Here is a 14,485-nt window from a genome sequence, read left to right as displayed (position 1 = left end):
TACAACTCACCAGAAAAATATTAAAATTATAATGTATATTAAAAAATACTTAAAAATAAATGATTATGTATTAATTGTTCAATTTATATTTAAAAATATTTAAAATTATTTATATTTTTGCCAAAAATATAGAATGCACGTGTTTTAAAAACAATAAATACAGTTTGTTATGTCCTTAATAGATAAATAATTCTTTATTTAAAGGCTATAAAGGTATATACGTTTATAAAGGTGTATGTATGATGGAATAACGCTGGGACATTATATATCTTTATATATATATATATGTATAGTGTGTGTGTGTGGGGGGGTGCCAAGTACATATATGTGGAGGGTAAAGCATACATTAAAGATTCCAGCTTTTAAACAGCTTTGTCTGGAACAGATGTTCTACCCAGCAGGTTCTGCACACAGCTGCAGGAGCACAGACCAGGAGAATTCTGATACAGTGAGCCAGGGTCCTGGTGCGGGATCAAAGGTCATCACCAGGCTCTCTGAGTAGACCCCCCCCTATTGATTCAACAACCTAATTTCCTGGGAGATCCATTCCGCTTCGTAAATTAACTCATACATTCCCAGTGACAGCTCTGCAGTGCATAGAAACAGTAGGAGAGGGGTAATGAAAATGTCACCGGAGGGGGGGGGGTGAGTTTTGTCACTAATTGTAAAGCCTACCCCCCCTACCCCTCCGCCCCCCCCCCCATATCCTTTATACATGTATTTGCATTAACCTCTCACACCCGGCAATCTTTTTCCAACTCCTACAGGATTGAAGGGAGCTGTCCAAAAAACCTTAGAGCATCAATCAAAAAACCTCATAAAGAAATCACATAACTGGAGGAACTACGACGGAATCATGAAAATCATTATGATTGATTCGTAAAGAACTTTAGTGCGTTCTCCCATTTGAAGTATGTTCTTCATTTGCTAGAAGCCTTAAAAGTGTCTTATTAACCCCTCTCTTCCCTAACACCCCCCCATAACCCCCCAAAAACTCTAACACAGAGGACACCCTTGGACAGGTGCGCTTAAACTTACATAAAAACCCATGCAATCCCATAGAGGTAAGTATGTCTGGGTTTGTGTCCCTCCTCGCACTTTTTAACTTCCACCATAAAACAACAAGATAAATAACAAAAAATCCAAAAATTTCCACCTCTCCCGAAGCGGACCTTTTCATGAATGGAAATGGTGGCTTCTTTGGTTTTTTTTTTACATATTCAACCCCCTCTCTGATAGCTGGGGGGTATTTAACACTCTGCGCACACTATTAGCCTTGTAAGGGTTAAATGGCGTTCACCTCCACCTCCATAGACCCTTTACGGACTTGAGAATGCCACCAAGTACCATCGCACGCAGGCAGGCTACAGCAAAAGACTGGCCCTTCGTCGATAGGCTTGCTCATCTAATACATTGTATCGATAGCGTTAAGAAACATTCCGGTACCTTGTGTCAGCATCACGATGACCATACTGGCCAGGCTCACCCGCTGAAGTGGCACGTTCATTTTTAAAAATTATTTCCTTTTCCGTCTCCCCGGACGATCTTCTGATCCTTGATTGTTTTTTTTCTCTTTTCTTTTTTTTCCCTCTTCTTATCCTTTTTTTTTTTTTTTAAAATCTCTTTACTAGTTAACCCTTTCCCCCCTCCCTCCCGCCTTCCTGTATTTTCTCCGTACACTCTTCTTTCTCAGCGATGGGAAAACGAGAGAGATGATGATGAGTGAAGAGGCACCGTGTCGGAATGGATGGAAAATAGAAGGAATTCTGGATGGGAATCTATCAAGCTCCCCCTCTCCTTCTCCTTCTCCTCCTCCTCTATCTCTCTCTTTTTTTCCCCACGTCTCTGCCTCTGCTATTTTTTTTTTTGGTACCTTCTTAATACCCCCCTCCTTCTCTTCTTCCCCTTTCACCCCCCTTTAACACACACATACAAACAGACGCACACACACACTTTCCTCTCCTTCTGCAAACCATATGGGGCTTCTGACAGATGGGATATGATAGGCAGCAGTTTGAGACCAATCAGGACTGCCATTGGGCAGGGGCCTGTCTTTCAAATGACAGGCCAGGGAGCCAATGAAAGGGTGTTGAGGTTTTCGGTTGGTGGGGGGCGTATGGGTTGGTGGGTTTTCTGATGCTCATGGTTGATTTATCCAGAAGGCTTTTGTTACTGCAGCATTTCTGTATAGATGCTGCCCCCCCTACAGCTCTCTCTCTCTCGCCCTTTTCTCATTTGCTCACTTGATATCTACCTCCGGCTCCCTCCTGTGCTTGCGACAGAAAAGAAGAAGCTATTTTTTTTTTTTGGACCCCATCAATTCTGGATACGCCATGTGTTTAAAGATCATTCTGCATATAGAATGTGACATTTCCATAACTTCATGTTTTCGCTACAGTGCTTGAAGGAACGTCAGCTTTTGTTTTAATCCGAAAAAAATAAAACTACTGCAGAAGTGACCCATCGCATTTTTGTGTGTGTAAATTTTACCTATAATATATAAAACGTCCCATAAGCACAGTTTAAGATTTTCAAATATATTACCAGAATTTAAAATGATTTCATTATTTAAGAAAAAAAACTTTACACTAGTGAAACTTTACACTAGTAAAACTTTACACTAGTGAAACTTTACACTAATAAAACTTTACACTAGTAAAACTTTACACTAGTGAATCTTTACACTAGTAAAACTTTACACTAATTAAACTTTACGTATAGCTGGCACAATGTGTTAATATTTACATTTTTAGTATTAAAAAATAAATTGTGAAAAAAAATATTTTCTATTTTCCTTTTTTTGGGGGTTGTTACAATGGTTTTATCTTATCAGCCATACAAGTGATTATGCTAAAGTAGATATTTCTCACCCATTCTCTCTTCTGCACCAATTATTAAACCGGTTTTAAGAGCGATGGCTATGCGAATACATTACACAAATTTTTATCATATTAAATACCCTAGGTCAGGGTCGTCCAACATGCGGTGCGGCCCGCGTGAGATCGGCAGCCAGGATCACAAGAGCCCTGCTGCTGCTTACTTGTGGGAGGTCTTATTGTCCTGCACAGAGGAAGCGGGAGGCCACGCCCCCTGCTGAAGTCTGTGAGCGGCATCGAGAGCTGTGGTGCAGGTAAGGGGGTGAGGGTGGGTGTTTGAATGAGTATGCCTGATTGAGGGAATGAATCTGTGAATGAATGAATTTGTGTGTGTGATAGCATGGATGTGTAAGTGCTGGAATCTAGGCATGATGGGACTGTGATTGCCGTTAGCAATCACACTCCTATCATACCAAGTCAGCTAGTACATGCTGAAACCTGGCTAGCTGCCCCCTTGTGTATTGATGCTGCCGGCAGTATGGGGTCTGCACATCACTTACAGCCACCCTGTACCAGCATGTACTGGCTGATTTGGGATGATAGGAGGCTGATTTGGGATGATAGGAGTCTGATTGCTAACAGCTAACAGGAATCTGCTAACAGCAGTCACAGTCCCATCATGCCTAGGTTCCAGCATTTACTGGTTGCCTGGGTATAAAAAGAGTGTGTTTGCTGTTAGCAATCACACTCCTATCATGCCAGGTCAGCCAGTACATGCTAAAACCTGGCTAGCTGCCCCCCTTGTGTATTGATGCTGCCAGCGGTATGGGTTCTGCACTTACAGCCACCATGTACTGGCTGATTTGGGATGATAGGAGTGTGATTGCTAATAGCTAACAGCAATCTGCTAACAGCAGTCACAGTCCCATCATGCCTAGGTTCCAGCATTTACTGGTCGCCTGGTATAAAAAGAGTTGTTAGCAATCACACTCCTATCATGCCAAGTCATATTGTTGATTTTTTTTGTCCAATTGTGGTGTTACTTTTAAGAAAAGTGTGGTTAACGCACTAAAATTGGACAAAAAAATACAATAACCATTAATTTCTATATGATTGTTGACAGCAATCACACTCCTATCATGCCCAGCCAACCAGGTTTTGTGTTGTTTACTTTATTTTAATCTGCATATTTTATTAAAGGCTATATTTTCTCACAGTGAAAAATAAGTGCGGCCCGCGCACGTATACAATTCTGATGAAGTGGCCCACTGTAGAAAAAACTTGGACACCCCTGCCCTAGGTGATAGTTTTCCTGTTATTAGCAGATTATTATTCCTGGGATCTTTCCAGGAAAATGGTCCAAGAGATCTCCTCTGATCATAGATTCCGGAGGCATATGCCTATCCCATGCATGTTTGAATTCCTTCACTGTAGCAGCCACTACCGCATCTGCTGGGAGGCTGTTCCACCCATCTACCACCCTCTCAGTAAAGTAAAACTTTCTTACATAACCTCTAAGCCTCTGACCTTTTATTTTGTCTAAATAATGTTATATTTAATGTTAAATGCAATGTATACTTTTAATAATAAGTACATTGATGTTTGCATAAAAACTATTCAAATTAATTAATAATTATGCAAGTATTTTTTTATAGTGGATATTTTTATGATGGCCAATCCGGGTGAAGACAGAGCAGTTTTTTTTTTTAGGGTGAAATCACAAGTTCCATTATCAGTTTACGAGTTTCCGTTCAAGCTTAAAGAAATCCACAAAGAAAGTCAATATGCTTCTAGTAACCTGATAAAAATGGGATTTAAACCATTGATGTTACAAATAGTTTTCTACTCTATTAAATGTTTAGCGTGTTTTTTTTCCCTTTTTCAAATATTTAAAACAAATTAGTCTCTCTTAAAAATGTTCTCTAGAATGTTTGGGAAGGAACTCGCTGCTAAATGTAAATAAGATTATATTGAATGAGTCCTAATATAATACAATCAATGGAATGAAATATTCAGAAGATAAAGCGTTCCATCTTGAACGCCAAGGGAAAAGTGACCAACAGTGAAAAAGATCATAATTTGCCTATTGTTACAAAATAAGTAGATTTTTATTGCCTATATTTAAAACGGGTGGGGGCCGAGACAAAATAACCACTTAAATTCAACTCTGTAGTTTATTTACAGATATCTTTCCACCATATTACTTTTTATGTTTGACCATCTTATTGGACATGGATTTGTGGTTGGTTGACCAACATGGTTATCTTCTCCAGGACATATAATAAGAATGCTCATTGACGTTGACCCACTTGGTCAAGCTGACCAATGATATGGTGTTGACTTGAATAATTTTATTGAGTACAAAGAAGTTGTCTGCTATGGGTGGAAGGGTCTCCAGTTTCCGCTCACTTACTGTACATTGCGTTTTGTGCTCGATATTCTGAAACATAGAGCGGCCATGAGATCTCTAGTGTTCACACTCCCGATGCGTACGTCGGCTAGTTAGACCAGGGCTACTTTCTGTCCCGTTTTGTAAAAGTGGAAATGGTTTTCACTCTACTCAACTTTTAGACATTAACCCAAAAAGTTGCCCAGCCTGTTGGGTAGGTTTCCACGGACAAAATTATATAATCAAGAATTCAAAATGTAGGAGATTCTCTTAGACCTTTAACCTCCAACTGGTAACCCCCATGTCGGATGCGTTCCTCAAAGTGGTTTGTGGCCTTGTGTGCGTTCATATCCACAATTACCCTTGTGCTCCTATGCTTTCGAAATATTAGCAGAATAAAGAAGAGTCTGGGGATCTAGTAATTAGATCTTCACCAGCGTCCCCTTCTGACTTTAAAATCAGAATAACTAAGTCACTATTTTGATGACCTCACAGATTAAAAAGAGATTTCCTTCATTCATCACGTCACCGTTGGAAGAACAACGTGAGTTTTTTTTCTCTCCCTAGGCCTCGTCTCGTAATTAGGTTTTACTGATCGCATGGACTATAGAGCTCCTCTCACATCTAGCATTACTCCAGCCCTCTCCGTGATGATTTTCCATAAAGAAAACGCTGTATATCATGTAAGACAACATTAGAGGCGTTCTGGAGAGTTGTCTGAGTGCCGATATGGGCCTTAAATGTTCCGTGATAAACATCTTGTTGGCTTTTCTCAACTCTGGCTTTTAAATACGTAGTAAATTATTAAGCAGGAGTTAAACATGCCGGACAGGTGGTTACATGGCTCGACACTATCTCTTGATGGAAAATCCAATATGTACTGCTAGAAAAAAGGTGGTCTTTTAACCCTTTTCATTTTCGTGGTTCAAATTTTCCCACAAGGGGCATAAAGCAGGTGTTGGATTTAAATCAAACTTGCCCCGAGTGGCAAATGGGAGTGGCTAAAATGGACATCCTACCTAAGCCCCTCCCATAATGCCTCTAATATTTAGATCATATGGCTACTAGGTTTAGGTAGCAGAAATAAAAGGGATACGTACAATTATTAAGATTGCGCGCCAGGCCCTCTGTATCACTTCATCTTAGGCCGTCAGACCCTTTGAATGTAGGGACTGTGAGAAATTCCGCAGGGATCGTTGGTACAATGTAAAAAAAAGATGATAACATTATGCTCCAGTTTTGTAACGCTTCATTGGACGCCAATATTGGGCGATCATTGCTACATTGGCCGGTTGAGGAGATCAAAGATCCCTCTTGTAACTGGCCCATATACAAAATGGCGGACTGTGTCTTACTAGCACAGCTGCCACAGCTAAGGCATAGATATGACGGCGCTCAGTATAATGGACGGAGGCCGCAGAGGTCTGGGTGGCTGGGTCACTGCTCAGGGCCTCTCGGCCAAAGTACTCCATTGTATTCAAGGCATTTTTTTTCATCTACCATAGGTATTTAATAACTTTTTTTTCCTCCTTTTCTTTCTGAACGTAAAAAAGCACAATGTGTAGGCCGGTCTGACAGTAAAGATCTCTCTTATTCCAAGGACAGGGACAAACCACAATCACACAGCTTTGAACGCTGATTTCTGGAGCTGATGCCGCAAATATATACACGGCTCGGAAAAATAACACTGAGCTGACGTATATTTTTCAGCCGTTTAGCGGAGGGACAGAGTTCATTTTTGTGTGACAGTTTCTCGCCTAATATACGATGTTTCTGTCACTCTAGTTTATGGTCTGTTTGGGTAATTTGCTGTTCTTTTGCAATTTACACCCGAGGAGTAACAAGCTCATTTTTTAATGCACTTTAAAATGCATTTGATTAGAAGGATCAGACCGCGTTCTATTTATTTATTGACTGTGCTAGAAAAAGTAAGCTAATAAGAATTTTTTTTTTGTTGGCCGTGTCTTGAAGGCATCAGGGAGGTATTTTGAGTTAACATTTAAGGATAAGCCCTGGGTATGAATGTGTTTATTTAAGTTTAAGTTACTGATGTACTTAAATTTGAGAAAAGGGTGAGCATGCAGTAACAGTTCTTGGATCTAGAAGGACATGCCAAGGACTGTTAGCGGGAGGAGAAAGCTTCTTGGGTTTGTGGTTGATGCCAAGTGGTCGATGCCAGAGGAGGCCCCTGCAGGCGACCAATCGCTCACACGGCCCTTTATCTCCTGGCGGCGAACCTACGGATTTCCGCTCCCGATAACCCCTGCGATGTTGCGTAGATAAGGTAGGCTGGATGGGCAAGGGACCAGGGAGATTAGTAGACGAAGACGAACACGAAGATTCTTCATCTTGTGTGTCTTCGTCTTGCCGCCGCCATGTTCGTATGTTAGGTATTTAGGCTGAACAACAGAAACACACCCTTCGTGTTCGTTTTCATGTTCGCCCGAATACGAATGCAATGAAAGTTGACATAAGGTCTAATAGGCTGGCATAATAACAAAGAGCTTGTCTACAGCAACCACCACTTCCACCCTTTGGGCTATTGAATTCAAGAATATACGCCAACACTCAAACGATAAAAACCTTTTATGCCATCAACAACCTAATAGTGAGCTGACCATGATAAACCCTGTAGTTCAGCTTCCATCCATCTCTACTGCTCATGCCCCAGGTCGATTGGCTTGTCAACTTGGAACTACATTCTGCCCTATTTGCCCTCATGCTCACCCAACGTTTATCCATCTAGCTAAGTTAGTAACAAAAGAGGTAATGCCCAAAATATGAACATCTCTACACAATGGTCGCTCTAAATAGGCACAGCGGAGATGTCCGAGGGCTTGATCCTATCCAACGGAGAGGGTAAATGAGGTAAAATGGGTTTCTTCCGAGAATATTTATTAGAATGGTAAAAAAAAACATGATTAAAGTCTAAAACAGAACATTTTATTTTACAGTTTGAGAATCACAAATTATACTGATCAAGTCTGCATAATGCAGATGTGACAGGCATGCAAATATCGTCATTTAGAAAAGCTTACTAAAGTTACCTTTTATGGTGTATTTAAGCAGGACTCTTGAATACGATATTAAGATTAACCAGATTCAATAAAATGGTTACATATAACAGCTGTCTGAGGCTCACTTAGTGACCTTACTTACTAATCCAGGCATATGTCTTTACAGAGACATGGATGCAGCAATCTATGTATGTTGGGAGCTGCCCCATGTCTTGGGGTCGCCATCCTTGAGGTTGAGCACTTGGATATGACATCATATCCCAAAAAGAATAGTTGGACAGAGCATACCAAAAAGTACATAAAATAACAGAAGAATTCCATGACATTGAGGTGCATCAGGTAATCGCATCGATTCCTTGACTGTCCCAAAGGATATAATAGAACAAAAATACTAGCACACACACTCTGAAAAATCACATTTTAATGAGTCTAAAACCAATGTTTTTGCCACAAATGGTCTTAAATTAAGAATAAAGAATAATAGCTTGCTTGCTTACTCTTGTTTCGTCGCCCTGATGAAGGCCATTCATGGCCAAAACGTTGGTTTATGGCTTCTTAAAATGTAATTTTTCTTCTGTTAGAATGTGCGTGTGTGCGAGCATGTTTGCTCTATAATATCCTTTGAAACAGTCAGGAAATCGATCCGATTATCCGATTAATTCCTTGACTGTCCCAAAGGACCACCCTTATGCCTAGTCTGACAGAATACACCACACCAAGCTAGGAAACCATCCCAGGATATTGGAGTTAGCGTGTATTAGTGAAGGAACTAGTTGTGTGTTAACATGCAGTACACATCTTTACGGGACTTGATTTTAATTACACTTTAACCCTTCAAGATCTATTACTTTTACAAATGAATGCTACCCTAGATGTATTGTTCCTCATACCTGGTATTAACCTATTTCTTTGTTGACGGAGCCGCGTCTCGGTCCTCTTTGTGAATACTTCTTGGTTCCTCGAAACGTCTCATTGCTTTTCTTAAAAATCCCTTTTGTTCCAGCACGAGCACCTCACCCCAATCGTTTACAGCTCAATCCCGACCGGTGACAAGATGGACTTTCTCTGGACGCATCTGTCTTGTGCATAATTAAACTATATGACAGAATAGCTTAAGTGAATCACCGGGGAAGTGAGATATGGGCATTTTGCTGTCCAGGAACGGAGTAATGATGTTGGACAGTGACCAATTGCTTCTTTGAGGTCAATCCGAAGGTCAACGGGTTGTTCTGTAGATAATTTGCATGGCATAATATGGCTAATTCACATTAATTGCTTGAACTTTATTTGTTGAAATATATTAACCCTTGGCGGGGGTGTACAACGAGCAATTCATTTCAGATAAATGTTTACGTAGAAATCAAAGTCTGAGAGCAAGGGCGAGATGTCGATTTACTAAAAGTTGGGTTAAGAAGGAACTCAAGTGGGTAGAACCTGCCAACTATTAGTAGCATCAACGCGAGTCCCAAATTCACCATCATTTAGACCAACCAACTTGGGATTGTTACCCTTTAACCCTGAATGGCCAGATGGGGTTACTCAATGCGTCCTTTTAACTCTGACAAAGAAAATAGTGAAAGATATTCTGCAGAATGCCCTCATACATTGTAAACGGGGACCACCAAAAAATCTAAAGGGACAACTTATCTATCATGTTGCATAGATACCCACTTTATTGCATGAGTCTGAAAAATCCATGCTTTAAGACAGATCAGTTGGATACTTAAAATATTATATAATATTAATAATATAATTATAATAATAAAATATTATTTATTATTATTATTAATTCAATAATAATTGTATAACATACTTTTGCTAAAAGAGATCAATAGTTATCTAGAGATCAAGGATTCTATAGACTGCTTAGGGTAAATTTAGGCTTTATTCTTACATAATAGCTCTGTATGAGGTCATAGTGTTTAAGGCACTTTTTTTCTAATGGCTCTTCCATCAGGAGCTTTGCCCACATCTTGTTTCTCATCCCTGCGTCATGGAAGGCTGTTGGTTTTCATTTCCAATGGTCGGTAGAATTAATTCCTGGCAGGAGACGCCAACGAGAAACCAAAGAAATGAACTGTCAGTTTCAATGAGACATAATGCATTTCTTTGGTATCTATCTGTGGTATTTTATGTTAGAAATTAGTTTCTTCCACCAGGGACGGCGAGATCTCCAGCTCTCCGTGATGCATTATATACAAGCACAGGCAGCTGTGAAAACTCTCATAAACCTAAAGACACATAAAAAAAAATGCCTTCCCGTTAAATAAGTACAAGAATATACCCGTTAGTCTCATGTTTGTCTGTTCCACGGGGCTTTCAAGCAGAAGCTGAATGTCAGTGCCGATGGTCATCCAACATGGAGGAGATTCGAGGGTGCGTGGACTAAGAAGGGCAGCAGTCCAGCTGATGTTTAGTTAAAGATTATACATACTGTAAATTGCTCTTATATCATAGGAACATAGAATCTGCTGGCAGATCGGCCCCATTCGGCCCCCGTCAAGTCTCCCGTTTCTCCTGCTGTAAAGACTCAAACCTTAATCAGTCGTTGGTCTCATCTTAGATTCAGGAGCCGTATGCCTATCCCATGCGTGTTTAAATACCCTCACTGTATTACCCTCTACCACTTCTGCTGGGAGGCTGTTCCACTTATCTATCACCCTCTCAGTAAAATATCACGGTACCGACTTCACCAGGTTTAAAATATCAGACGGCAGTGACGGCAAATATACATATGGATCATATTGAGTGCATAAACCAGTAAAAGTAATATGAAAAGCGCCCTCTAAGATCTAATACGACCCATTGACTTAATATCCGTGACTCAGGATCATTCCAGGCTCATGATTTTGTGATTAAAGATACATGCCTTTTAAATGCTTTCACCTCTATTTCCTTTTTATTGCATCTATTGTTATTTGTGTAGTTAATTACAGTCCTCTACTCCATGATTAATCTTAATCTCAATTAGCTTTTTTTTGTGTGGCTACCAGCAGTACAAGAACAATAAATACATTCTCCTGTTTCTGCGATGTAATACGTAGAACTGTCCAAAGTGCTGAATTCAAGACGCTTCCACCAACATTTTTTTTTTCCAGTATCAGATAAAAATAGGTTTTCAAAAATATTGCCGTTTTCTTTTTTTTACCCCAGTTGTAGTTTTTGCCTTGTAATATAATGTTTTCAGGCAGCTGCATATTAGCCATTTGTATGATTTCTCGCTTTGTTATCTGATCACCAATCTACTAAACAAACACCCCGACTCCTTATCATACTGCCTGTGGGAAACAATAGAATGGCTCAGTCTTAACTACCAAGTCAGACTCTCTGACTAATGGAAGTCTATGGAGGAACGGACTTCATTAGCATTGCCATAAAGCATCAGCCTTCTTACATATATATGTATAATTTATTTATTTTGAAATAATAAACCCTGAGACATTTTAAATCTTTCTGTATCTTAAAAATTTCTTGGAAAACAAAAAAAAAAAATACTATCTGTAACATTACCTGTTCACTAAAGCAGAATCGCAATCGGAATGAAACGTTATAATTTTCAGCTCTTCTCTAGAAGTGAACTGACTTTTTATCACATAGAATACCCCATTGTTAATAATGCATTATTACACGCTTGACAGCCATAATTTCTTGCACTGATAATATTGTAAATTCAATCGGTTTCATGAAAAGGTTTAATATATTTTAATTATTTGAACCCAGGATCGTCTGTGGCGACATTAAAGTCTGCTTCTTGATCCCTTCTGTAGCTTATTAGTCATCAGAGACTTTAGCCTTTTCAAATAATCAATAACTTCGTGTGACAAGATTGCTACAGAAATAGCGCGCCACGAACTGAAGTATTTAGCATTAAAATCTAAAAAAAATATTTTTATGTATTTTTGTATAATAATAATAATCATCATCATCATCATTATACTACAAAAAAAAAAAAAAAGTTTCCACCAAAGATCCTTGATTAGGACGTTTTAAACTAAACATCAACCCAGTCCATTTGGAAAACACAATTTTTTCTCTAACTTAATTACTGTAATTAATATTAATTAATGTTAATTATTTGGATCAGTATACAGAACCATCAGGATCTTGCCTTTTCTTATTATGACGTTGATTTAAAAGCCAGACTTTAAACCGAAGTTTGACCTTGTTGAGCTTGACATGAATATCTAAGCTTAGTAAACTTGGCTTACGCTTAAGGCTCTCGTAAAGCAAGTTTAATGCGCTGCTACTATGTATAACCTACACGTGAACGTAAACTGTCAGTAGATAGTGTCTCGGAGACCATTTTATAGAATATAATTTGGTGAAATATAAAAGACCCTAATAAAAACCTTTTCATATTTGTAAATATGAAGTGGCAGATTTGGTAACAAACAATGAAACATTAGACTTTTCTTTACGTATTCCTTACATTTTCTTTTACATTATCATTATTTTTTTTCCATCAAGTTTTAATCTTTTTGTATGTCTGCATTTATTTTTCTACATTGATTTATTTTTACTTAAATTATATATATATATATTTTTTTTTTCTTTTTTTTTTTCTTTTACAAAGTGTAGATTTTATTTTTTCTGGTTCCGCTATTTTAAATTTTATTTTATACAAAATATTTATTAACTACAATTAAGAAAAGAACGATGCTGGTCTTTTCAAAATAAAGGAGGTCTCTGGGTTTTTAAAAACTATACTGTAAAATAAAAAAAAATGTATTAGTAGCTAAATCTTTAATTAGTTCATTAGATAATTAGTAAAAGCTAATTTATTAATCAGACTAAGATGATTAATGTTAGAACTCCTAAATTTATATTTTAGTATTCCTCATAGGAAATGTAAAAATAGCTTTTAATCCAGTATTTCCCTGGTAGACTGCAGAGTGTTGACGAGTGTATAAACATTCTACTCCAGGGTGGCTTATGTCAGATAACACATTTTGTTAAAAATAAAATAAATTAGCATATTATCTTTTTTTATAATAAATTCCTTTTGTAACTTTTGAAGAACTAGAAGAATTATTCTGCTTATCTAAGAGACCAAGGCATAATATTGAGTCCTTGTAGTTTGACTCCGGAGTAGACCTGGACTGGCACACCAGGCAAATGCTCCAACGACAGAGCGGGTGCTAGAGTATGGCCAGCGACTGGAGAAACCAAGCCGCAAGTTACGTGACCAGAAAAAAAAAAAGATGGCCGTCAACTATGGTAGTGAAAAACTGCATCTTCACCAATCAATAGGTCCTACCGCCAACCATACCAGATTGGATGACGTGTATGGTTTGGGGGGTAATGGAAGGCATTAGCATTTTGAGTGGTGAATCATAATAAGGAAGGCCTAGGAGAAGACATGTCACAGCCCTAAGACATTGAGCAAGAATGTTCCAAAATATCAAATGTGCTTATTTGAGTCTTAAGTCCTTCCATTGAGTGTTGCGACATATCAACATTTGACTTGATTTTTAGTAGACCCATCAGGCTTCACTTTTCTACGCTTCTTATACCCGTTATATGTAATCCACTGGGGAAAATGGCACCATGGTGTAGGGTATGTGGGTATGCTGATCATGCGAGACTAGCAGAAATAGAGGGACAAATAATAATGGAGGTCTAAGGTGAGACATAGTATGCCCCTTAGAGGTTTTATTTTATGAGCATGTACAAAAATACCTTGCCCTCCTTCCACTGAGTCCCAGGACACGTTCTTCAACACAACTTTTAGTAGACCCAGCAGGCTTCTTACATTTCTTATATTTGTTATATATCACCCACAGGGAAAACATGGTGATGTTGTCCAACTGCATTGGGTACACTTCATCATGTGATGTTACCGGTATAGGGCAGAAATTGGATTGTATCAAGGGACAGTTGAAGATGGGATTTTGAATTGATAAAAAGAACATTATTTTATGGTGTCATTTATACGCTCGGCACATTTGTTTCTTTTTACCTTCATCAATAATCTTAGCCAGGATGTACTGACATAAAGCGTCGCAGATAAAACAAGACCTACATCAATCCAACAGTCCCTTTTGAACACATCTCTTGCATTTTTGTTATGAGAACAGAATAGAAAACAAATCTTTGAAGGGCTAGTTGTCTTTTTCTCGGGCTCGTGGCACAACCCCATGAATACGTTCTTTTTTATGCATGGTGTTTATTTTTCTTTATGGTTTTGTCATTGTCTATCGGTGTTCTTGATTTTTTATTTTTTTTATGCTTGTCATTTGCTTCACGTGTGTCACGGGAAGATA

The 14,485-nt window shown here is 38.7% G+C and overlaps 1 protein-coding gene across 1 annotated transcript in view; it reads right to left on the bottom strand.

The window, feature by feature from the left end:
• Window positions 1-6,677, bottom strand: part of LOC149272611 (igLON family member 5-like) — a 116,568-nt gene extending 109,891 nt beyond the window's left edge. Inside the window, exon 1 of the mRNA XM_089506899.1 lies at window positions 6,561-6,677. Within this exon, the coding sequence (XP_089363025.1) occupies window positions 6,561-6,677 (117 nt within the window). The remainder of the gene's footprint in view (window positions 1-6,560) is intronic.
• Window positions 6,678-14,485: the final 7,808 nt, after the last annotated feature.

This window comes from Sceloporus occidentalis, unplaced genomic scaffold, assembly GCF_023333645.1.
Source record: "Sceloporus occidentalis isolate IW3139 unplaced genomic scaffold, rSceOcc1.0.p SCAF_432, whole genome shotgun sequence".
Classification (NCBI taxonomy): Eukaryota; Metazoa; Chordata; class Lepidosauria; order Squamata; family Phrynosomatidae; genus Sceloporus; species Sceloporus occidentalis.
This window is presented reverse-complemented; position numbering and strand designations above follow the sequence as displayed.